The 25061-nt window shown below is 37.3% G+C and overlaps 1 protein-coding gene and 3 long non-coding RNA genes across 8 annotated transcripts; 2 read left to right on the top strand and 2 right to left on the bottom strand.

Annotated features, from left to right (window-relative positions):
• Window positions 1–392: 392 nt before the first annotated feature.
• Window positions 393–22200, bottom strand: LOC117208995. 5 transcript variants are annotated; one of them, XR_004487822.1, is made up of 18 exons: window positions 21683–22200; window positions 15793–16146; window positions 12744–12814; window positions 8193–8290; window positions 7986–8109; window positions 7634–7865; window positions 6958–7422; window positions 6823–6867; window positions 5947–6618; window positions 4829–5269; window positions 4555–4703; window positions 4403–4480; window positions 3889–4231; window positions 3501–3705; window positions 3236–3426; window positions 2663–2835; window positions 1752–1999; window positions 1184–1432 (listed from the first exon to the last, which is right to left on the bottom strand). XR_004487822.1 is itself a non-coding variant. In XM_033450548.1 (17 exons), exons 2-17 carry the CDS (start codon window positions 15965–15967, stop codon window positions 995–997), a joined length of 3900 nt encoding a protein of 1299 aa, XP_033306439.1. In that variant the 5' UTR covers window positions 15968–16146; window positions 21683–22198; the 3' UTR covers window positions 393–994. The 5 variants fall into 5 exon arrangements, 4 of the variants coding, with proteins under 4 accessions (XP_033306439.1, XP_033306440.1, XP_033306442.1 ...); XM_033450548.1 differs by lacking the exon at window positions 1752–1999 and having other exon boundaries at window positions 393–1432; window positions 21683–22198; XM_033450549.1 differs by lacking the exons at window positions 1752–1999; window positions 21683–22200 and adding an exon at window positions 18664–18789 and having other exon boundaries at window positions 393–1432.
• LOC117209001 lies at window positions 9944–13085 on the top strand. The gene is made up of 5 exons (XR_004487824.1): window positions 9944–10083; window positions 10229–10399; window positions 10495–10662; window positions 12204–12402; window positions 12489–13085. It is a non-coding gene; the product is annotated as an uncharacterized LOC117209001 (long non-coding RNA).
• LOC117209005 lies at window positions 19332–22599 on the top strand. The gene is made up of 2 exons (XR_004487827.1): window positions 19332–21534; window positions 21598–22599. It is a non-coding gene; the product is annotated as an uncharacterized LOC117209005 (long non-coding RNA).
• Window positions 22492–24806, bottom strand: LOC117209004. The gene is made up of 2 exons (XR_004487826.1): window positions 24469–24806; window positions 22492–22865 (listed from the first exon to the last, which is right to left on the bottom strand). It is a non-coding gene; the product is annotated as an uncharacterized LOC117209004 (long non-coding RNA).
• Window positions 24807–25061: the final 255 nt, after the last annotated feature.

Raw genomic sequence — 25061 nt, 5'->3', positions numbered from 1 at the left:
ATTAATAGGAGAATTACTACAGCCATGAATTCGCTCTTTTCGTTTACCTAATATTTTTAATATTTCATTATGCGAGTCATAAATTAAAAGTCATTCGTAGAACGTTTTCACTTTGACGTTTTATGGATGATGATATATACATCTGTATCACATCTGCCCCGCTTTTGTTTTAGAACACATGCGATTGCATTTTACAGAAGGAATTTTATCTTTAAGAAGAAAATCCAAACTTCAATCACAACTCTATTTCATAAAATAACTAAACAACAGAGATAATGAAAAAAACATTGTGAATTTCACAGCTGAACGTGACAAACAAAATTCTGTTCCTGTTTGTTCTTTCAAAATGAGGTACTTCGACGAAATTTTATCCTTGAGAAGAGAAGCGTGTATTCGATTAAAAAAGAATGTACAAACATTTTATTGCTCAAACATCCATGCTTGCTCGTAAGTACATGTAAAATGTTGCTGTAATAACGCACGGGTTACGGGGTCCGGACTCCGGACACCGGACACGATCCAAGCGTATCTTGTCACGCATCGAGAGTTACAGTGATATTTGTGCTGTGTATTTCTCCACGCGCTTTTGTACAGAACCGCGCATTGAGCGCGCCTTATCGATAACTCTTTGGTCGTAAGCGCTACTTCTGCGTAATTCAGTTAGACGAAACCGCGCGTGTTGCCCCCGATCGACGCTCGCAAGCGATCGAGCAAAAACGGGAAAGAAAAAGATAGTAGAAAGAACCGTCAAATAAAAAAAGGACAGAAGAAGGAGATAATGAGAAAAGCACCGGAGGAAGGGCTCGTTTCGAAGTCTCGTTTCCTCCAGGTCCACTAAACGTGTTTTATGTACAGTATCGCTTCACTGAAGCGAAGTATATTTAATTGTCCGCTTTGGGTTCATGATCGAGGGAAAGCTGAGAAGAGGGCAGCACAGTCATTGACGCTGATTTTTCTTATCGTTCGTTGGAATCCCAATTCCCAATATGCTTCCTTACTTTGGCGCCTGACTTCCGTAATCCACATACACGCGCACGACCTCACCACTGTATTTACGCTGACTGGGCATGAAATAAAAGTCAGGTTGATTCGGTTGTGTGGATACGCCACCGCCTGCCGGATTATGTATATTGTTCTTTGATCGCTGATAATGTTCCCTGCGATCTTGGGTATAGTAACCAGGTTGGATGGCGGCTGTGTGCCTCGAACCCGGTGCACGCGGCAAACTGTACGTTGCTCGTGGTCCTACTATCCTATTTGGACCCTCTACAGTATCAGTACCGAGTCCGTTTGCAGTCATCTCTCTGTGACGAGGTAGACTGGAAACTGGTGGTGGCGGAGCTTTCTCCTCTGTCTCGAAAGCCTCGAAAGCAAAATTTGTGTTTGCACCTGAGGCGTAGTCCTTCCAAGCGTTACTGGCGATCAGACGATCCTGAAACAAGTTATCATTAGCCTTATTGTTATTGCAGTGAAAGTTATATCTAATAGAAAGATTATATAAAATAACATCGAACATCGTAACTTCATATAATTTTGTTTAATTTTGCCTATGAAGCTATCTAGCGAAGATCATTTGAATATTATATGTTCATATTCAATAGAATTTTTTTAGACTTCCTAGAGTCTTTTTTTTTAGACTTGCTACTATTTATGAGCTTTCTTTGGATATATACACAATAAAAGAGATTACATAAATAGAAGAAGAGAAAGAAAAGAGAGAAAGCAAGAGAAAAGTACCACTGTAGAAATACCTGGATTAGTGAGCAAACGAGCGTAGGACGAATAATAATTAGCGCGCCGATTGTATACAGAGGGTGAAGTTCTACCAGCTGGGATTAGGACGATGCATATCGTACGGAGCGTGTTGGTGATGATGCCGGAGATGGTGGTGGTGGTGATGATGATGGTGATCGCCGTTTTGTCGATGATACCGCGTCGCGTTCGTGCGATGAATTGGGTTGGGCGCGTCACAAGAAGCCAGAGGCAGCGAGTACACCCTCTTTACACCGTGATGGTCGCGAAGAGCGCGGATCATGCAACACAAGCGAAGCAGAAGATCGATTCGAGTTCATAAGAGTGGAGCAATAGTAGTGAAAGTTGAGTCTGAAGTGACACTAGTGTCTATTTCTGTATGTCTCAATTACAATGAGAGAAAAAAGGACACTTCTTTTCTTATTGAAGTATTCATGCGTTTCTATTCACTCAAACATGGAGCTTCCATATTACTTTCACGGAGTGTGTCTACATTTAAGGAGGAGGTTACAGAGAGACCTTGTTGCTATCTCAAGTAAAAGCATCATTTTGCATTGGTTAATTTCAATGGGTACATAACATATTCGAAGAGCATATCTATTTCTCAACTATGTACTTAGCAGAATTCTAAGGCACAAGTGATCTTTATTGCAAGTGAAATTCTGTAAGACTCTACCAATAGGTCCAAGATTGAAGCGGGTTACTTCTAATAGACACACATAAGTTGAGAATCAGCATTGCTCTAGACCATACCACAGCGCTAAGATGTTTATAACAAGAGTTAGATGCACACACAATACAAAAGGAAAGGTAATTAGGTTGCGAACAGAAAACAGAGAAACGAGGAAATTACTTAAAAAAACAGGTGGAGAAAACGTATGAATATATAAAATGGTAGGTAATGTCGTACCTTCGTCGCTCGTCTCCTCGATGATCTGTAAAGAGTACAGCTTGCTTGTAGTAGAGCAAGAGCAAGTAAGGCAGCAACGCATCCGACAACAATATATAGCTTCGTTGCGTCGAGGAACAGATCCGACGTAAATGACGTCTCTTCATCCGCATCTCCTCCATCTAAGTCATTTACTGGCGACCAAAACAGAATAAAATGTCCAAGTTGAATGGATGCCTTATATATTACTTAATACGTTTAACAATATGATTATACTATATGAAGCTAGAAATATGAACAGGCTAGCTTGTTACGAATAATAAACACGCTTTGTTAAGTTTGTTGTAATGATAACGCTTTCCTCGATCGAGGAAAAAGATATGATATAGAATTAAATACTATATTGCAGAAAAACTTAATCGGTTGTAAATTATTGTTTTAAGCCGAGTATTTTTAGAATTTAAATGTTTAATGACTGGCTTAATTGAATTTTTTTGACCGACAATTAACGGTGATTCTTGAAAATCTTATTAAAGAGAAGAGACTATATGTTTTTATTCTGAAGGTTAATGATAGCAAAAAATTTCACATTACCTCGAGGAGCTCTAATGATCAAATATTGTGGATCCACACTTAATGCACCGACTTTTCCTGTGACAAGAGCTTCTTTTAATGCCTTTTCCGCAGCTGCACCGGTATCTATAGGTTTCAGTGATCTGCCTTTTACTTCGTTTTTGTCTAAGATCAGATCCATGCGGGCAATAACACCGTTTTGCTCATCATTCCTAAATGTAATAATATATTCAATATTATATAATAAATTCGGAAGTAAAATAACACATATTGTAAGGATACTGACTTTTGTAATTCACTGAGACGAATTTGATAATAGCCTGGTAGTTTGTCAAGAAGTGGAGTAAAGCTGTCAGATATCCTGTTTGAAATAAGTTCGAAATCTGGACTACCGGGAGTAGGTGCCATAAAACCGTCTCCCAAATTTATGAGCTTCACTTCCACGGTGTAATGCAGCCTTGGTGGAGCAGGCGTTGTAAGATCCTCGAGTTCTACAAAAGTGAGACAAGTATTTAAATAATGCTGTTGAGGAAGCTTTCTGGAATTTGAGTTATTCAATCATTTAGAATTTATTTGTATACAACAAACAAGAACTTCTCAAGGATGTCATAAAGAATATAATACTAATACTACTAATTAGTGATTATAGCATGTATATAACCAAAAACAACAACCTTCGAGACCACAAGATTTTATGCATATCCTTTCAGCGGATACAACAGGCACGGCATCGTGTTTACGTATTTTCTTGTTGACAGCATTAAAAATACCACCCTTGACTGGATACATCATATACAAGCAATGATCGTCCGTGAAAGAAAGATCTCTATTGTCCTTTGTTATCCGTTTTCTCGAGAACTTGAGTGTCGTTACACCATCCACTTTACTGCCACCTGTGTTATAGATATCTTGAGATGGATCAAGCAACGGAGCATTATATCCGCTGATCCAAGTATCCATGAGAAAAGCTCGACCTGATTTCTCGTCGACCCAGCCCAACACCGCATCTGTTTGCGACTAATAACGAAGAGAGAAGTATCGATTTTAAACTTAGAATTTACGGATAAAATTCATTGTTGTAGAATGGAAGGAGTATTATAATTTAGTAATGAAAAGTTTGATGATATTAAGGGGGTGAATAATTTTTATTAGAGCATAGTGCAAGGAACTTATGGTCCCAATGCATACCATTTTTTCGTCATCAGAGAATCCAACGCCTGTCCAAGTATTCGTGTTAGTAGTGGAAATAACAAATGATAATTGATCCTACAAGAAAATCATTAATGAACTATACGATAGAATCATAACTAAGAGGATTTATTTTTATTATAGAAACATACCTTTCGTCCTTTGTAAGTCCACTGAATAGAGTATTCACAGGTACCATTTGCAGGAGAGCAATGTCTTGGATAATGCCATTCACCGCTGCAATTTGAAGTTGGCGCTAATGCATCACCCTCACCAGCCATTTCTTGTTTCTTTTTTTCATCTAAGGATATTTATAAATCACTAATCAATACTATATTTAATTCGAAATTAACTATATAATGTCATCAACAATCTTGTAATACAACGTCACTAATGCATGTAAAGGATATATTTTCTTTAACCTACCAAAGAAATTAAAAGTTACTGTTCCTCTCTGTGCTCCATGACCATGATACTTAAGTTCATCAGCCTTATAAAAGTCCTTCACACTGACCTTGGCTTTTTCAATGCCACTGGGTGGGTGATGAACATATTTTCCAGGTTCTTGTCCTTTAGCCCATATCACTTGCATATTACCATCAATAATTTCGTGGTCGGTTAGTTCATTAGCTACCAATTTTCTTCTGAAAAGTATGGTCGTAACCCCATCACGTTCAAAGCCCATAGCAGCAGTCAAAGTGTCTCTTCCGCCCCAATATTCGTCTTTCTTTGGCGTAGACCTGTCTCTAGTGTAATAGTCGCCAATCCTGTGACTGTTGCCTCGTGCTGATCCTATTATAATGTCTGTGCAGTCCATAGGGTTGAAATCGTGTTTCGGCGTGTATTTGTGCACTGCAGGTAGGATAGCTTTGATCATAAAATATTATATTAGATTAAAATGATCTATAAACTTCATTGATTATATGATCAACTTGAAATAATGATTAATAATTTATGATTGTGATGCGAAGGGTTCCCTGTTGCAACATTGAAATATTTATCACAAAATGTACAGCTATTAGTAAAAAATTCATTTTACAGTATTTTCTCAAGTGCAAATGCACTTACATAGGAGTTATTGGGGTATTATGCGAAAGCAACAAGGAAAGCTTGTACTAAAAAATAAGTACAAATTAAAAGTATGAATATTATCTATACTATATGTGTTATTTAGATATGTATATGTTAGTATCAACGCTACTGATTATATGAATACGTTACATTAACTTAATCTAAATTATCTTTTTATGTGTTACCAAATCTACTATTTTGTTAAATATTTTTTATATTATATTTTTCTGTTCTATTATGTTTAACCAGCAATTCTAATTTTTGACAATTAAGTTGATGAAATTTTACACCCATTTAGAAGTATTTAAAATTAAATTAAGAGGCAAATTTTGAAGATTAGTTCAGACAATAAAAAACACAAAATCAAAAGGTATTCCTAGATACGAATCAACGTTAACTAATTACAATATAAAGCCCGTGCAGTATGTACGAGGAGAGACAAGCGGTTGTAATGCTTTATCAGCTTGTTTTACCTTTCGTTGCACTCGACTTAAGACCTAAGATCGGTTCCGGCTCTGAGGTTGGTTCTGACTTTGGCTCCGGCTCTGACTTGGGTTCCGGTTCAGACTTTGGCTCTGTTTCGGAACTGGGTTCCGGTTCGGACTTTGGTTCTGGTTCAGATTTCGGCTCCGGTTCTGGTTCGGATTTGGGTTCGGGTTCAGAGCTGGGTTCTGGCTCGGATTTCGGTTCTGGTTCAGAGTTTGGCTCTGGCTCAGACTTGGGTTCTGGTTCAGACTTGGGTTCAGGTTCAGAATTGGACTCTGGTTCTGGTTTTAATTCCATTCGGGATCTCGATTTAACTTGAGAAATAGGCTCTGGATAAGATATTGACTTGTGTTCATATTGTGTCTCAGAAGTTAAAATAGCCTCTGCTTTTGTTCTTGGTTCAGCGTTCGTTAAGTTTGATTGAGATTTTGATTTTGGTCTTGAGCTTGGTTCTGGTTCAGATTTTGGCTCTGGTTCTGAGCTGGGTTCTGGTTCTGAGCTGGGTTCTGGTTCTGAGCTAGGTTCAGGTTTGGATTTGGTTTCTGGTTCTGAACTTGGTTCGGGCTCGGATATAGGTTCTGGTTCGGATTTTGGTTCTGATACGGGTTCGGGCGTGGTGTTGGTGCTGTCGACAGTGCTCGGCTCGGCGACGGGCTCCCCTGTGCAAGAAAGCATCGATCGTCGTGCCAACTACCTACTGCTTATTGTTTACAGACCACCACCTCGTGCGTAGTGTCTCAAATATAAAAAAGGGACGCCAAATGCTCTACTACTCATTGGGAAGCATACTACATGTTGTTACTATATAAATACGGAAAGCAGGGGTCTCTTGTTCTATATCTGAGTTAAGTATTGATACATACCATTCACAGAAATTCCTGTAGACTCCGGTGATCTCTTTTTGCGTCCTATATGAAGATAAAGTATATCATTTAACATTATTTGTATATAAATTCAAGAAACTGAAGTATACAAGTATAAATTAACTCGAATCTCACCTTGCTTCGTGCTGACGCGATATGTCACACTAGTTTGCACCGTCACATCGACGTCAGATCGAGGAGTTGAAGCCAATGAAGTCACATCATGAGCTTTAGCCGATCGTCTCTTGGTACCTGACCTTTCAGTTCCAGACTCAGGTTCAGGTTCAGGTTCAGGTTCGGGTTCAGGTTCCGGTTTGGGTACAGCTTTCGGTTCTGGCTCTGGTTCCGGCTCTGATTTTGGTTCTGGTTGTGGAAGCAGTTCATCCTTTGGACGTTCCTGAATTTCAGGAAAGGCGCGACACATCGGTGTCAGGTCATTTGGTCGCCATCCAACAGCAACCCAGCTAGTACCATTTACCACCATAATGCCCTCGAGTTCTTTGCTTTCCTTCAATATCCGCCAATAGAAGGTAAAATTGTCAGAGAACTTTTTCACTGTATATGCGTCCAATTCTACGTCGATGGTTTTGATCGGAGATTCTAGAAAGTATCATTATATTTACTTCTTACTTGAAATTTATTTGTTTTATATCTCAAGAATTAATATTGTATATTGTGTTCTATTTTTATTTTTGACAGGTAAGTCACAAATGATACAAATATAATAATTTGGAAACTATAGTACAAGAAAGTTACTCCAATCTGAATGACTTCTGGAGAAGGTACCAAATTGTGATTTAATTAAACTTACTCTTCGCGCAACCCGGTCCAAACCAACCAATATTGCAATAGCAGTGCTTGGTGGGTGCGGTCGTGCCGCCATTGTCAATGCACGTGCCCTGAATACCACAATCCGAGTCATCCAGGCATTCCTCCTTAAATTCACACCTTGTACCGTGATACAGTCGATCACACCTGCATCGACCTACCAGATATCGACCGTGACCGCTGCAATCCTCTCTGTAAGACTTTCTGTCGATGATCTAACGGGTATAAATTATAAGGTATCAGCGATCGCGATGCAGGTAACCGGAAAAATTGTTTTACAAATTACGTTCTACCATTTTCTGTTATTACTTAATACTTATAGTTATTATTCTTACATTGATATCGGCACAAGACCAAAATCTATAACTCGTGCCCCATTCTTCAGCTTCTCGGAGAAGCCGAATCGTGCAGTCTGTACACGTGAAATTCTGAGGTAATTGTACGGCATAACTCTGTGCCCTAAAAAACAATAATTTATTTCTTAAATACCGAAAGTATTATCAAAGCAGAAAAGAAAGGATCGGATAACAATTTTCACTTACGTGGCATCATCTTCTACGAACTCGCTATTTTTTGTCACAGGAGTTAGATCAATCAATGGTCTGTCAAGGGCATCCAGTATTTGCAGTCGAAATCCACCCTAAAATCAATAATTATAATATTTCAAATGTGTGATGGTAGATATTCAAGATATGGAAATCTTAAAAATAACGATCTTAAGATAGTAAATAATAAAAATGTATAATATAGAGTTCGGTAAATAATAAATAACAAAACATTATAATAACAGACTTAAATACAGAGGTAAGTAACAAAAATTTCAAATAATTAGGTTAATCTCGTTTAATTTACGTTTGGTAACGTAGGTATATAATAAGCAATATTATTTCAGTTCCAATGCGTGAACTTCCGGACAGTTTCTTTCGCTATGACCGTGTCGGAAGCGAGAAACGGTCAAGAGGACGTTGAGACATCGATCGCACGCGCGGATAGCGGTATCGAACGAGCTTATCACAGATCCGTGACATAGAAACCGGCCTTCTATTCCATTGCTCATGTCCAAAAAATAAAAAGTAAAAAATATTATTAACAGCTTTAGTTAACGCTTTCTTAGCGTAGCTGGCAACGTCACCGTTATAAAACCGGCCGTTTCATGAAAACGGCCACCGAATTGGAAGTAGGAAGAGAGAGAGAGAGATGTCGCCGCAGGAGATCATCGTTTCGCAGTGGGTAACGACGTAATGACACGAGCATTAATTTAATGATTGCCGATGTCAATCTGACACCTGTATAAAGATACAAGGAGGCAAAGAACCGTTATTAGTCAACTCTTACCCAAGAACAACATTGCGTTTTCTTCTACGTGCCACGTTTTCTAATTATTAACCGCATTCTTTGCATCGTCATAGCATGAAAATTCAGTCGTTAATTTTTCACCAATATCGGTCGGTAATCTCATAAACGCGTTTTCATGAAATTTAATACAAAGACAAATTGGTCGACTCTAATCTTTAAAAATTTCTTAAGTTTGCTACCCATATAAGTATATGATCAGTATTCTTTTATTTTTATTTTTTTTTAGTATTCTTCTTAATTTCTGTAAATGTCCTGTAAAACTTGTTATTTTTTCCTCTATTCTAAATTCAAATATCGATTAATGTTGTTTCCTAACAATGAAGTCTAGGATTTGAATAATGTAATAATTTCACGATACGATGATAAAGTATTTGGAATAAGATATTTAATTTTTTAAAACCTAGGAAAATACATTAATGAAGTCGATTAGTAGATTGCGGATTTTTATGTATGTATAGGAAATTTGGAAATGGTATGCATGTATAAAAATATAGAAAAAATCCAAAGTAGAATATTTGTTATAACATTTAGTAGATGACAAATACATTTAATAAAAAGCAGATTTCTATTTAGATTCCATTTCTTCAACTACGTTCATAGAAGTATAAAAATGCATAGAAATCCGTAGTCTATTTATTAGTGTGGCTTTCATATGACTCATTTATGTTTCTCCCTGTTTTTACAAATTTCTTCACATATTGTAATATGTTATTTTAAATATTATAAAGTTTACAATGTTTTGCCGGCGGATAGAATATCCGTTCACAAGAGATGCTTGTCATTTTTGATGAAAGTTTCTTTGAATATCTACACTGAAGAGTTTGAAATGTTTTCCAACAGCGCGCGATTATGCCAGCACTCGAAAGGAGAAGTAGAAAGGGAAGAGACAGCTTTGCGAAGTGGTACTGCTTCGCACGGTACACACCTGCAGCGGTTGCAACGTTATTGTCGAATTTTTCTCGTACCACGGATATTTTCACGGATAGAATTTGCGAGGCATTTAAGTTTATGGCTGCCCCATCTAAAACCAGTTGTTCAGAAAAAGAAATCACAACGATGATTGTATAGAAAATATGCGTACGTATTTATATTGGTATGAAGTTGATTACGAGATCTGATATACGATGCGAAAGGCAGTTTTAAAATACATAATTTTCGAGATAAGTTTGCAATTACGTTACTTCGAAATTATTTAAATATGAAATCCAGATATTCCTTTCAGATATTCGTAAAAATATTTTAACAGATATATCATATAGACGTAAACTTAAAAAATGTGGTGTACCTAACCTTGAAGTTTCTACAAGAAAACAATTAATATGTATTCGGGTGGTACATATTGAATATCTTTCCAAATCAAATTTTAATAGCAGGTAGTACTAAAGTAATTAAGGTAATGTCTGTATTTCTGATGACTAGTTACGTAGTTCCATTATCCTAAATTTATAGAAATACACGTGATTTATAACAAATCATTTCCTTTTTAAGATAATTGAAAATTGACGACAAGACAATATTTAATTTCTGATATTTGTCCGCCAAATTCAATCATTTCATATACAACTTAATACATATAATGAAGTAAATCTACTAATCCACATACATAGTGTACGTATACGTACATACAGTATAGTATAATAGAGCGAAAATATTAAGGTCAGTATGAAAGGACTTTATGCATAAATAATTCATTATTTTGAACTTGAAAGAAGCCTAACGGGACGGCATAGGGGCAAAGGAGGTACTACTGCTCCTTATTGCTCACCGTCAGTTACGTCTTGCCATATTGTTTTATGTGACACTTTCGGTCAATACACGTGTTTATCTTTACGTTGCTGTTTTGTGCTGAGTCTACAAAGAAATAACCAATCAGACCCACATTCCTTTGCTTGTCATCTTTTCAGCTCTCTATTATACATTTCCCAGTCATAATGCAGCGTTTGATTTATGTAAAAGCCAATGCGATGGTCCACGGTTCAACTGCTTTTCCAGCAACGGATCTGAGAGCTTTGGCTTCGATCCGAGTCATTGGCAACAGTCGAGTTACGGTACCCGACATACCGATGTGTTCCACCGAGCACAAGCTACTCTCTCGCGTACATGTTCACATGCAAAGCGATTTATATCCCTTACCACCTTCTTTCCGACCTATCTATCTACGTAAGGTATACACGAACCACGTCGAACGTATACGAAGCTTCGCTTGTGAATTATTCAACGAGCGTCACCTTGAGCGACGACGTGCAAGCGTAGGCTGCCCTCTGCCTCTGTCTTTTCTTTCCCTTTCGTATAGACCACGTGCGGACAAATTCGTGATGTCTTTTACGATGACTTAGGTAGTGCGACGCGTCGTGAAGAATATGAATTTCCAACTGCGTCAGTCGGCCATTGTGCCTGGTTTATGAACGTGCCTTAAGTTTCGTCTGTTACTGTGACTTCTCTTACTCGGAGTCCAGGAAACTTTGATTTGTCGTTGATCGAAGACTTATGTCAATATACAGTTGGGGACAAAAATAAGTGGAGAGATAGCGGAAGTAGGTATCAATGCAGTTTAATGGAACTATTGGGTTGGCAACTAACTGATTGTGGATTTTTTCATTAGGTACCCACCTATCATCATGGGTATCATCGTGGGTATCATTACCACCTAATGAAAAAATCCGCAATCACTTAGTTGCCAACCTAATAATATCAATTCTATGTACCTAAGTTTTATTTACGTATTTCTTTTAATATATAGATTATTTAACAAATAACTGAAGTTAATATTTACATTCTTGTGTAAACAAATCGTATTTAACAAAACTTCATTGATACCTGCTTTCGCTACATGTCTGCTTATTTTTGTATCCGACTGTATATAGACGGGAAATAAGAGTTTCATATGAAGAGCGACAGTAGAATAAAAATGTGGCTGATTGGTTGATTAGTAACGCCTCAAGCGACGTCAATCGCACAAGGATGAACATTTTTGGTCATCCAGGATTTACGGAACTCTTCTCAAGTAGTTTATGAAGCATTATTAATCCTGCAATCTTTCAGTATATCTCTACCCAACAGTATTAAAGGAATCATGATACGAAACGTTATATAATTTTTCTCATGTGCTTTCCATAGGACTGAATCATAATCGCGTCTTCACATTGAAAATATGCTAGTTAAGTAATTATAAAGTTTATTGAGTGCTCTAATTGCAGCAATATCGCCAATGACTCATTGGTGGTGAAGGGCTATAATCAGTTAAATAACAGGCAATCAGATTGATCAAATACGTGCAAATTCCTCCCAATCACGGCACGTGAACAATCAAGACCGTAACCAGGCCAATTGAAAGATGGATGCAGAAAGTTTCCATATTGGAGAAAGTTCATGTAATATGAATTATAATAAACTATGGTATGATTTTATTCAGCTCTCGCGTAACTGTTCATACATCTTTCTTTTTTTCTTTGAACAGCTGTTAGTGCTTATGTGTTTCTTAGGCTTTTGCTGTGCGGCCACGCATAGTATGAGATACTAAGCGCGTAAAAACCACACATGCAGAAATTACCGACTGATCTCGCGGCAACAGTTTTTATCGCGGGCTAATAAAATTCAATTATTATCGGGGCAAAAGTTGTTTTAAAACGCAACGAACGAAGAGCTCATTATATAGGAAATATTGTTGCTATTATAATCTTTTTCTCCTTGCTATATATAATTAACCAAGTTAAGTTATAATAAATTTTTCTACTTACTCGATGAGGATAAGCCAGATGCCACGTGACGTTAAAGTTACTCCCAGACAGTAAAGTAGTTTTAATATCGCCTGCAACATAAAATGAACGCATTATGCAACATTGCGCGCGCTATTCTATACAAATTTTCACGATCGCTCGCCGCGCGTTAAATTACGTCGAGATACGGAAACTTGCAATTTCTCAGGCTCATCGATTTAGACGAGAGACCTTACGAACAATGAAAAGTTAATATTCATTAGAGTAACGAGACACGATAATTCATCACAATCACCGGAAACATGCATGGATACAAGTTCAGCGAAATCTTGCGTGCGAATATCCTTATCCACGCCCAGATAGGAAATAAAAAAAAGAAAGAGAAAAATCACATCCTTATAAGCATTTTCTATTTCTTATTATTTTATGGTGTAATAAGTATAGATGAAGAACTTTATAATACATTCAGGTATATTCTCATATTGTTTCTCCTTTTCAACATATAATACAAATTTATTCATATAATTAAAGTATGGTCAATATTTTAGGGATTCGTTTTATTTAATTACAGTACGTACTCCACGCAAGCAATTTGTTTTCATAAATCATTCTTATCATCAAAAGATTGCAAAAAATCAATTATAAGGTGGGAAAGGAAACTAACATGAAGGCGAATATCCGTTTATATCAGTAATCGTATCGGTTGTTATGAAAATGAATTTCAACTCAACCAGCGATTTCACATTTTCAATTCGCTTGAAGCTAAGATGGTAATCTACGGTAGTATCGTATCGTATCGAGACTGGGTTTCCGGAAATAATCGAGAGTGGCACGATGTACAATTAATTTCCGGAAGCGGACGGGCAGCAGTTCGCGTTCCGCCACCGATCCTTCCTTTTATGGAGTACTACCTTTTTTCCCTACCTGCCTCCGAAAAGAAAGCTCGCGTTCCTCTTGTTGAGAACTAACAGTCGAGCGATTAAATTGTGGAACGACATCGACGCAGCTATGTCCGATTTGGTGGGATATACAAAAATTAATACCCGTGACAGCGTTCACGACACTGTTATGCGTTTATATGCATTCATGTAGGAGTTTGGAAATACTGTCGATCCGAATTAGCACAGCTAACTGTTTAGAGAAGAACGAAATGTTCAAATTTATATAGGAATAATTTATATGTCGGGTGATGTAAAAGTATTGTTGGCATGTAACGAATCCGTGATATTTGTTTAGACTACGATGGATGGGAAAATTATGAAATAACATAATTACAAACAATAGTGCTTTGCTATCTGACTACATATCAATGAGGTATATTTCTAAGAAATCTTAAGTACATATCTCTTTTCTCTGTTAAATATACATGTATATCTAACACATTTCTTCCTTTTAAAGATTCATTCTAGGAAATCAGCTCCAAAAACTGATGAAAGTGGTAACTGTCAGTTAACGAAGTAAAATTCCAACCAATTAATAAAGTATTGCTGATAGTAGATAGTTGATAGAATAGTGTTCTCAGTAGGAATAATAAACCGAAATCCTTATGATCAGCACTTTCTACTTTTTTACAACCGAAGCAATTACATAATTTGAATGTCGAATAGGATGATCGATGGTAGAAAGTTGAATAATAAGACCTGCTTCATTTTTCAGATACAACACGTAATTTGACATGAACCGGAAGATTGAGTACTATACATATCTACCATCTACAATACCGTAATCAATAGATCAAACCAGATATTAAGGATCTTTCTACATTTAGAATTCGATAGAAAGACTACCGATAATTTTCTCAAGCCTAGGTATGCCCCTTTTCCAGCAGTCCTTCTATCCGATACGACGCGTGCATTTAAAGTTCACGTATTCCCCGCGACTACGCGAGAGCTCGCAAGAAGAAAAAAAGGTACGTGTACGTGCGACTGCAGCGTAGAGGCAAGACGTGGAAGGTAATGGCCGAGGTTCGAGTTCCCTTCGTTGCGAGTCGGTGAAAGTCGCTTCGAATCAGACTAGCGGGCTATCCCCACCGGGACGTATCATCGTGTTAATGTCGTTTTCCCATAGAACCCTCTTATCACTTCTACCCATCCCTCGTAACTATATCGTCATATTCCATATTGTCAACCGACGACGTCATCGTCCTTGAATTGACCGCGAAAATTTCACGCGTGCCTTTTTTTGGTCCGTGGATCGTGTGACGCACAGCCGGGCCACAGCATCCGGACAACTCGCTTCGTCAGTAATACTATCGAATTACTACATTCGTCGTTCTTATTTTTCTATGCAGCGCGACACGATGCTCTGCACCGTTTCAGATTTCACGAACTTGCTTTCTCTATGCGTTGGGGTGCGATTTGTTTCTCCTCAGTTTGTTTGTTACAGCGGACAGGTCAAAGTTTCAAAGAAAGGGACACTGGGTGTTTCCAATGATACCCTACGATTCTCGTTTTTGCAGTTGTCTGCCGTTTCGAGCCTTTGTCAGGAAATCAGAATCTTTGGACGGGTTACATGTTTCCTGGCTAGACAAGATTGACTTTTTTTAGAATGTTATATTGCAGAATGATATATTATTAAGCCATTCAGTAATTTGTGTCATAAATTGATAATTGTACTCTTCGCGTAATAGGTAATTCTCTTATAAATACCGAGATCACTTCCTTAGGTATGACATAAAATATGATACTGTTTTATTTTATTGCATAATTATATAAAACAAAGATTACACGACTGTATTTAAACTCAATCGTGGAGATACTTTTAAGTAACTCTAATTGGCTAATTAATTTCAGAATCTTAACAAACTACTATCAGTCTACCAACTGTTACACCATTCTAATGATACACCAATTTAACTTCATAACAAACTAATATCTCCACTATAACTAATGCTCCAAGAAGGCAAACCAATCTGTCATATCATATTTCATACCACAAAAATACACCTTCACGTTATTCTCTTCATGTTAGTATGGCTATAAATTGCAGGTATGTACATACTTCACAAATTCAGTTTTTTATTTGTAGGCTATCACTATATGATAATTGTGCAACGAAAGGAAATACTCACCACGAGGCATTCCACATGGACCAGGTGTCCTGGCATTGTCCAGAAAATCCAAGTCATATTTCCTCGCCTGTGGAAAAGTCAAGGCGACGTGTCCTTGCACTTCTCTGAATGATACCACTGCTAATACCAGTAGAATCAGTCCTGACATAATCACGGAACACGTATTCGATGACATTTTCAAGATTAAACGTGCCGGTGCGCTCACAACCTCGACGTTTTCCTTGAATTCCACGCGGCTGGTCCCTCTGAGAATTTTCCTCTCGCACTCCTAAGACCCTCCAGCTGATTTTTCCTGACGCTCGGCATGGGCACCCCTCGTTGATTAACTCCTTCCGCCTCGGTGAGGCCAATAATCTGAAAAAAGAGAGGAATTTCTTGGTTCGTTTGTCGATTTTGTTAAACATTTCACTTTTACCAACAAATACGAGTACGGAAGTTTCAACAACGTAATTTTTTTCATGGGTTGTTTTGCTTTATAACGCTAGGCTACGTTAAAAGTTAGAGCCCCTTATGGGTATATGAGTATATGCGAAGTCAAGGCCAGTTTTTGAAGCTCGTGCAAACTTGTTCTTCGACAACTTGATAGGCCAATATCGAATAAATTATTACGCGATACCGCATTCCATGTAAATTAACTACTATCACAGAAAGTACCAATATCAAAATTTTTCTTGCCCAAAAGTGTATTTTTAAAAGTGGTAATTTGATATTAATTAATAGTTTCAGTTAATAGTTTTTAAGAAGATACTTGTAGATAACAAGATTTACGTAATTACTTCATTTGAAAGGTAAGTGGAATATCGAGACAAGCGGTTTTTGGAAATTTAAATTAAAAATCAGTAATTTCTTTTAAAAGAAATAGTAATTATATTCCCACTTATTAAAAACACACATGTGAGCTTTCTGAAGCGTGTAATCACGTACAGGTAATCGTAGGAACCGAAAGGTTAAATTTTATCGAGTTAATCTTATAATTAATATAACTTTAGAAGATTAAATTTTATTAATCTTTCGTTTCCTAAATAAAAACTAGTAAATTATAATTTTTTAACTCAGTTATTATATTAATCTTTTTTCTCTAATATGAATAGTAGGAAGTGTTATTTTTCTAAAATAAAGATAGAAATGATTTGTTTACTATGCTTTATATTAAAACTATTGCTTCTTCAGAAAAAAGCTAAGCCCGCGAGAGAGTTAATTTATCGTCGTAAATTACACGATCATAAACCAGGAACATAAATTCCGACGATCTGATGATCGGTACCGTGGTAGAATATTTATCTTTTGCGCATTCATCATCACGCAGGAATGTGTTAACCTTTGCTTCTATCTCAAATGATATAATAACAAGAATCAACGAGGAACCGGTAGATCGAATTGCAACGTGTCAAATGGAACGTGTCATTTTCTCTGTTTGTGCTTCCCTTTTTCGAAAACATCGTGATTAAGTGGAAAACCGCAAATAACCCATGATTGTTACAGAAAAAAATAACGGTTTCCGATTGGAAGAACGAATCGTGAATTCGCACGCAAAATATTTCTCTCTTTCTTTCTCTTTCACTCTAATGGGAAAGGACATAAGCGTGTAAGATAGACAAGGACAGAAGATATGAGCGTGCTCAGACGATAAAAAATGGCGGCACAAGTTCCTGCAAGCAGAACAAATCAGGGACAAAAAATAACAGTTTTTAAATTTTTTACGAAAAATTCCAATAAAATAGAGTTAGACTATTGTTTAAATTAGTGTTATTTGCATTGAGGACAGTGATCACTATATTTTAAAGAGATTTGTTAAAAAATTAGATGATCAAAAGGTATTAATCTTTAAATGTCTGGTTACGAGTACGTAACCATTATATATGACTAAAACTTTTGTATGGTAATTAACTATAATGGCTTTTATAATTGAAATTATTTAAAATAAAATATGAAATCCTATGACATAATCTTTTTAATTCAAGTTACAACAGCGATAGTTTCTGGAATAGTTCGAAGGAATCTCGAGATACTTCTATATTTATATAAGGAATATAAGGAATCTCGAGGAACAAAGGAGGAAGCGTGAACTCGAATAGCCAGTTGTGAGAAACGAAGGGACAAAGACGAAGGACACGTGCACATTGCGCATCGAGATAAATGGAAGAAATAATTATAAGGAGCCGTCGAGCGAGGTGTACGAAACTTAACGAGCCGAGGACATAACCTTCTGGAAAAATTGAACTGCAAAGAGGTATCATTTCCCTAGACTAATTTTGTAACAAGATAATAACAAGACAATAAAATGAAGATAAAAATATTTGTATGCAGGTGATGAAAATTTCTAGCAACGACGCAATAAATGGTAATCGCAGCTATATGTTGGGTAATAACATTTTGTTTAATGTGTTTCCTGCCATTTTTAGGTTTGAAAGTGAGTATGTAAATTATTCTAGTGAAACAAACTAGACATCAATGAATCATCATTAACAAAAGCATTGTCGATTGATGAAAGATCAAAGTATATTTAGTATTTAATTGAACTTCGATTTAGAATGTCTCAAATATATAACCCATTTTTTTATTATACGATAAAAAAAACTAATAAATTATAAAATATGGACAAACTTTATATGTGTAACTTTGACATTAATAATCTTTGCACTTTAAAAATACTGTTTTTTTAATTCTACTTGTCAAAAACTCATATAAAAAATCGCAAATTCGGTACGCCTTAAATCGGAGTTCATAAATTATGATAAAAAAGTATAGTTGAAACATCTACTAAGAAGTATGTATTACGAAAAACAGCATAAAAAGATAAACTATCGAGCACCTGTGAGCTAATGAAAATCAATATATTCGTTAAAGATTACGACAACCGTTTCTACGCACATTGCGACACTCGGGAGCGGATCTCCTTCTGAGGAATCTCAATGTAGCCTCAGCGTGGCCTCAGAATGGCCTCAGGATGGCCTCACCGACGAAGTACGCAGCTCCTACTTTGAAGGTGCAATTCACTCGCAGAGATGAGCGCTGCTAGTGGGAGGATACGACATTGGAGAAGGGAAGAGGAAGGAGGGTTCAAAAGGAATGGGAGGAAACCGACTTGCAAAACTCGCGTATGGGGTACTTTTTTCTCACCTCGTGGAAACCTGACATTCTGCGGAATCTCGATCTCCAACGCGACATGCTTTTTCACTTGTTTTTAAACGATTCGCGGCCGTTATGCAATCGCGAATAGCGTAAGGTATACGCGTCTCGTTGTTCAATGGAACCCACTTTTATTTTCTGTTTCAGATCCGGAGTCTACGAATTCTGACATTGGCAAAAATAGAAATTATCTCATCACAGGTAGAGCTCACAGGTTGCTTTCGAAATTTGTTGGTCATTAATTCCGAGAAACCAACGGTTCTTGGGATCTTTGGGACATGCTAATGGTGACTTGTATGACTCGGCATTCCATTCGTGTTTTCGTAAACATGGATGCTATTTGGCGAGCTGAGGATCATGGTGATGTTTCAAAAGAATTTGTATTTAGTCACACATCTTGACTCTATAAAGTATTATCCTACCATATTTAGTTCTAGAATTAATGAAGGTACAATTTTATTCTTTGTCGCAATACGTTTTCATAATATGAACAAATATAACATGAATCTTTGTATTGATAAAAGCAGAACAGAATTTTATAAAAAAGACAATGAACTGACTTACACCACTATGTTCCTCTATAACCAACCATTTTATAATATTAATGTAATATAAATAAATATTACAACTTATTATACTTAAATGTTTATGTTGGAAGGTGAAACTGATTATTGATACATCGAGTTATTGAAAATGTAATCTTTTTAGGTACAAAAAGGAAGGATTGATTAATATTTCAGTTGATGGTACGGTGATCTCAATCGGTGCCGATGAACAGCTCACTTGTGCGTAGAGTTTTGACTCGTGTAGCCATCGAATGCAGGAAGGTGAGGTAAGAACAGAATCATGAAGCCAGAAGACTCATGAAGGGAAAGGAGGCAGGTACGTAGGGAAAACGATCCTTGGACGGCTCGTGGAAAACGAGTTGACATTCCAGTGAACACCGATGACGTTGTCCTTAACTGCGATGTAGTCTCTCTTTTACTGGTTTGCGATCTAAATGCCGTCGGTCGATTTCATGTGATCTTGAGACATTTTTTTTAGCTTCTTTAGTGCTCTCATGCCAACCCTCCTTGGAAAAATTTACGAATTGATGAGAAGATATTGAATATTAATTGGTGTGTAATCATGATAAAAACATCTGATATAAAGGAGATTAAAACAAATTTTGTTTCAAATTCCTAAGTAAACGAAAACATAAACTAAAGATGTTATAAATTATGGATGATAATTAATATGACAATTGAAAGAGGAATTTTTATCGAGGCTAGCTGGAACGTTTCGGAATTCTAAAACATATACAGTAGATTTTTTGCTAACAAGAACTGTAAACACAATATTTTTCTAGCGAGGTAACTGCGCAGTCAACAATTTGCGCAGCTAAACTTTCTCGAATTCCTGTGTTTACATTCTGCGTTCCTACATGATCTCACGGCTGCATATTGTTTCGCTAGTCTCCTCCAAGAAATTACTCACAATTCTGTTTACAATCGTACAAAACTATACATAAGTAAGAAAAAAAGAAATAGTTGAAAGAAGAATGAAATATGGATGGTTGTAAAACTTATATGTACAAAATTTTGATAAACCGTGGGATGCCAAAACAGGTGAAGCGAAACAAAAAAACAATAGCAGGAGAAGAAATATTTCTCGGATTACTCCAGAGAAAATGGTAGCGTTTCTAAGTATGTACGTCGCAGTGACTGATCGTTCTCATTGATGCGAGATCTCTCGAGAGAGAGCAAGAAAAGAAAATTTGTGGCGCGATCGCGGGAGTAAGCGAAACTACGGAGTTATAAAGAGTACACCATCGCGCCATTCTCCTTGACGTGTCTTAGAAAACAAGCTACGGTTCCAGCGGACACTCATTCAGTTTTTGTTTCGTTCTCACTGTCTAGTCGCGTTTTCACCTGGGAAGATATTACGCGATCCGACAGTATTATGTCGCATGATAGAGGCGATATGATGAGGTGGAATGACGAATTTCGAGAAAGGAATGCAATGACCAAGGAAAAGACTTTCATCGAGTACCAAGAATCCGTGAAGAAATACGTAAACACGACAGATAATAATAATGGGTTATGTCGACAATGCTGCCTCGAAAACAGGTTAGAACGAAACGAATGCGCATAATCAGGATGTAGGAGGATAAATGAACGAGCTTACAATGCAGAATTATGCAGATGAGAGAGGCGCAATTTCTTCAGGCATAATTAAGAAAAACGAAGAGGCGAGGTACGCCGATGACGTTGCTGCCATTAAACTTCCTCTCACTAGCATTCTATGTATAATGAGCTGTTACGCCATACACACGATATTACCGTAGAATACGCAGGGAGGAATACAAATACAATGTGGTGGATGGTGCAGGAAGAGCGCGACGATAAAAAAGGGAAAAAACAAAATGTCCTTCGTGGTGGATCGATTGAACGATTATCGATAGCTCTTCAAGCTGAATGTTATTACTGGATCAAATTCCCTCGAAATTATCCTAAACATTATATTGACTTATTCTCTTCGGACCGATTTAATTTTCATCTAATTCTCGACAAGCATGCACACACTTTCGATTTCTTTTAACGATCACATTAATAACTTTCTATCTAATCTCAGGTTTGTAAACTATTAATATAACTTTATATGTATATCATAATAGTTAACGAAATAATATTTCAGGGACAAAATTGGAAAGATCCGTACACGAACCGTGCAATCGCTTCACTGAACCATCAAAAAAGATCCGACAATACAATCTCCCTACCTGTTGAATTGTCCGGGAAATTTCCAGCTGATGCTTCGGTCACGCACACACAAAATCACTGCACCAAGAAGTCCGTAAATCTCAGACGACGCATCTCTGAGGCGGCGTCATCGTCGTTCAAAGAAAGAAACAACAAGATCGTACGAGTGATTCCACTCCAGCTATTGCCGAGACGCAAGAAAAGTAAACGTCTGTCCGCGCGATCGGTGAACCACGATGATTCACTGGATAGTTGGAAGACGTGACTTTAGGACGTAGCCATTTCGATATTGGGCGGTCAATTGCGACGATGCACGATAAGATCGTACAGTTTCGACAGGTGGTAGCTATACACACAAAGATACCACAGCGGTCGAGAAGGATGCGACGGGGCCACGTCCCAGACTGACTCCAAGAAGCTCGGCTAGGCTCTGTTCGACTCGACTCACCTCAACTGCCTGGCATTGCAAAGCAGCCGCGAGCGAAAACTCACTTTACGCTCTCGCACGGCCCCTTACGTTTACCCCCCGCCATATTACCGACTGCCTGCTTTCTTAAGGCTGCCTGCGAGTTCGCCTGAATACCTGCTTCTATGCCCCTTCTCCTGGTGCATCGCGGCACTGTACCTCAGGCGCGCGCGGCGCCGCGGCCTGATGTTTCTTCCTGCGCTCTCTGGCTCCCTCTGACAGGGAGACTGCATGACATTCAGGTCACCAATTTGTCTCGAATTCTGTGAACATGATTGAGATAACTAAAAATGAGTTCGAGCTTTTAATCGCTCATTTTATGTAAGAATGGATCTAGGGAAGGACTAAGCAAATGGACAGATATCGTAGTATAGCATTATATTGGGAATATTTTGGTAGTATTATTGTGTTTACATTACATGTTTGTAAATAATCTTAGATAGAAGAGAATAGAACATATTTGTACAGTTATGAATATTTTTCTCTGCTGTTATGCCTGATTAATATTTGGCTACTCAACGTTTTTATTAATTGATTATTATCTAAATGATAACATGGTCTATAATCTCGCGTACAAATTGGAATATCTAAAAAAATCTTCTAGTTCACATCTGTATGAATATAATCTCTGTAATGACCTTGACCTATATGTCGCATGTTCAAATTTGGAAGTCGTACTTGTTGTCACCAAGGTTACCAACTCATCTCACAGACTGTCCAAATCCTTTTATCCGATTCTACAACGTGATGTTAACAACAATGATATTAAAATATTTTTCAAAACTATCATCTATCTTTGATAACAAGATTGTATTATTAAAAATAATAGAACCATTCGCCATTAGGATGCAGAAGGCACAAGATGCTTACGACGATTATGGAAAAGCGACGTGAGTTCGGCCGATGAAGTAAAAGAAGGCAACGATCAGCCGCGAAACTCTACTTGCTCAACGAGTTTGCGTTTCTGATCGCGAAAAATTTATGCAATTCAGCCTTCGAGGCAAATCAGTATTCTGATATCGTCGATCCATCGGGAGAGGTATCCTTCGAACGAAAACTAAATTTCATTCAACTTCGATTACTCGCGTAGTAAACGTGCCCGTCAAGCGCAAATTAGATCTGCTGTTTATACCAGAGCCTGTACATTTTAACTTGTAACAGCATGAGCAAAACCTCTCTATCGGAATGGAAAGCGAGCTGTTCAGGCACGCGGCGGTCTACAGCTTGATCGAGTGGTGTTCATTCGCGCCTTAGGCTGCGTACAGACTGGCAAACAGGTCTTGCGCTTTATGCCTGGTAAAAGTTTGTTACCAAATGGTATCGACGTTTTGAGAAGTTATAAATTCTTTCTAGGAAATTGGAATTTGAGAAAATTCTAAGAACCAAAATAAATAGTCTAAAATTCGAAATATTTGAAAGTGTAGGCACCATAATTCCAGTTTTAAAGGGAAAATAGGAATAAATAGTCTAAAGATCCAAAAGCTCAAAAAATCCAAAATCGAAGAAAGTCAAAGTACATAATCCTAGAGTGAAATATTTCGAAGATATCAGGATTCAAGAATGCAGGAGTCAAATAATCTAGAGATACATATAAGCCTTTTTGTTCAGTATCTAACTAAATTACCGACCAAATTATCTGTCCGCATGTGTGTACGGTATCATGTCGCAGTATGTAGTTGATCTCTAATCGAAATGCTCTACGCGTGGATAATTTTTCGCTAGTTATCGCTCTGGAAATGCTTAATTACTGAGTCACCAGCGAGGCAACATTTTGCAATCTAAGATTATTGGAGTATCAGTTGCACATATTTCTACACAGCCTCTGATTTCAATTATAAAAAACTACTTTACTTTTGATAGACCGCAGCTCATAACAAATGCTTAGTGAATTATAAAATTCATTTCTTTTCAGATTTTCTAATATTTCGTCATCTCCAAACAAACATGAAAGTTGGAAGTAGATAATTTTTAATCCATTGAACGTTAAATTTAATCAGAAGCTTCTTCGGACTTTCAATTTCAAAATTTCCAAACACTTATCATTTCGGTATAGAATTAAGAATAATAGATAGAATGAGTACACGAATTAAGAAATTTTTAATCAATAGAAAAAAACTTCATCATCAAACACTTTCTCAGACTTTCAGTCCTTTAGTCAGACACTTGTTATCCAGAAAATTGTACAAAATCCAACACACGTGCGGCGTAAGATCTGTTTACATTGAACTGTTGATAGGTTAGAAATATGAACTTTACCAACTATATTTCGAGAAAGAAGTAACCGGTATCCGATTTTCCGGCATGTAGCCATGGGGAAACTAGAATCAGTAAAGAGCGAACCTGGAAGCCGACGTACAGCTCCATGGCTATCCTCGAAGCAAGTCAGAGAGCCGGTCAGAGGGAGAGGCCGCATTCCGATCCACGGAGAAAGCCTCTCGCGCATTTAACCACGAGATGACCGCCCAGAGGTCGCGTAAACGAGCTCCATGGACCCGTTAGTTCGATTCGTATTCGTGTATATCTAACCTAAAATTATTCCATTCCATTGGTTTTTTTCATTTATTTTCTTCAATAGATCATTGGTTGCCTATCCAAATTGCTTCTATGCAAGTTGAAGTATTCACCTGAGGTACATTTAGGACGATTACTGTAATACTTTTGTGCTACATAGGACGATTATAATTTATAGTAATAGTATACAGATAACCATTCGTCACCAGGATGCAAAAGGTGTTATCATATAAGATTATGAAAAATCAAGCTGTTTCTGCCTGATGAAATAAAAGAAGATGAACCGTGAAATTAGATATATGTATTCTTATAGGTTTATTATTAGTATTATAATGTAGTTTTGTTGTTGTTATATTGTAGTCCATTATTGTAATGTAGTTTATGTTGTTATGATGTAGGGCATTGCATTGTGTTATGCAGGA

The sequence above is a fragment of the Bombus bifarius genome, unplaced genomic scaffold, assembly GCF_011952205.1.
Source record: "Bombus bifarius isolate JDL3187 unplaced genomic scaffold, Bbif_JDL3187 scf7180000008165, whole genome shotgun sequence".
Taxonomy (NCBI): Eukaryota; Metazoa; Arthropoda; class Insecta; order Hymenoptera; family Apidae; genus Bombus; species Bombus bifarius.
Note: the sequence above shows the minus strand (reverse complement) of the source record. Positions and strands in the feature narration are given on the sequence as shown.

Coding starts and splice junctions, on each gene's coding strand:
- LOC117208995 (XM_033450548.1), bottom strand. CDS start 15,967: ATGTCATCGAATACGTGTTCCGTGATTATGTCAGGACTGATTCTACTG. Junction 12,815..15,792: donor TCCATGTGGAATGCCTCGTG/GTGAGTATTTCC, acceptor TTTATGTTGCAG/GCGATATTAAAACTACTTTA. Junction 7,866..7,985: donor GGTCTTGTGCCGATATCAAT/GTAAGAATAATA, acceptor TATACCCGTTAG/ATCATCGACAGAAAGTCTTA.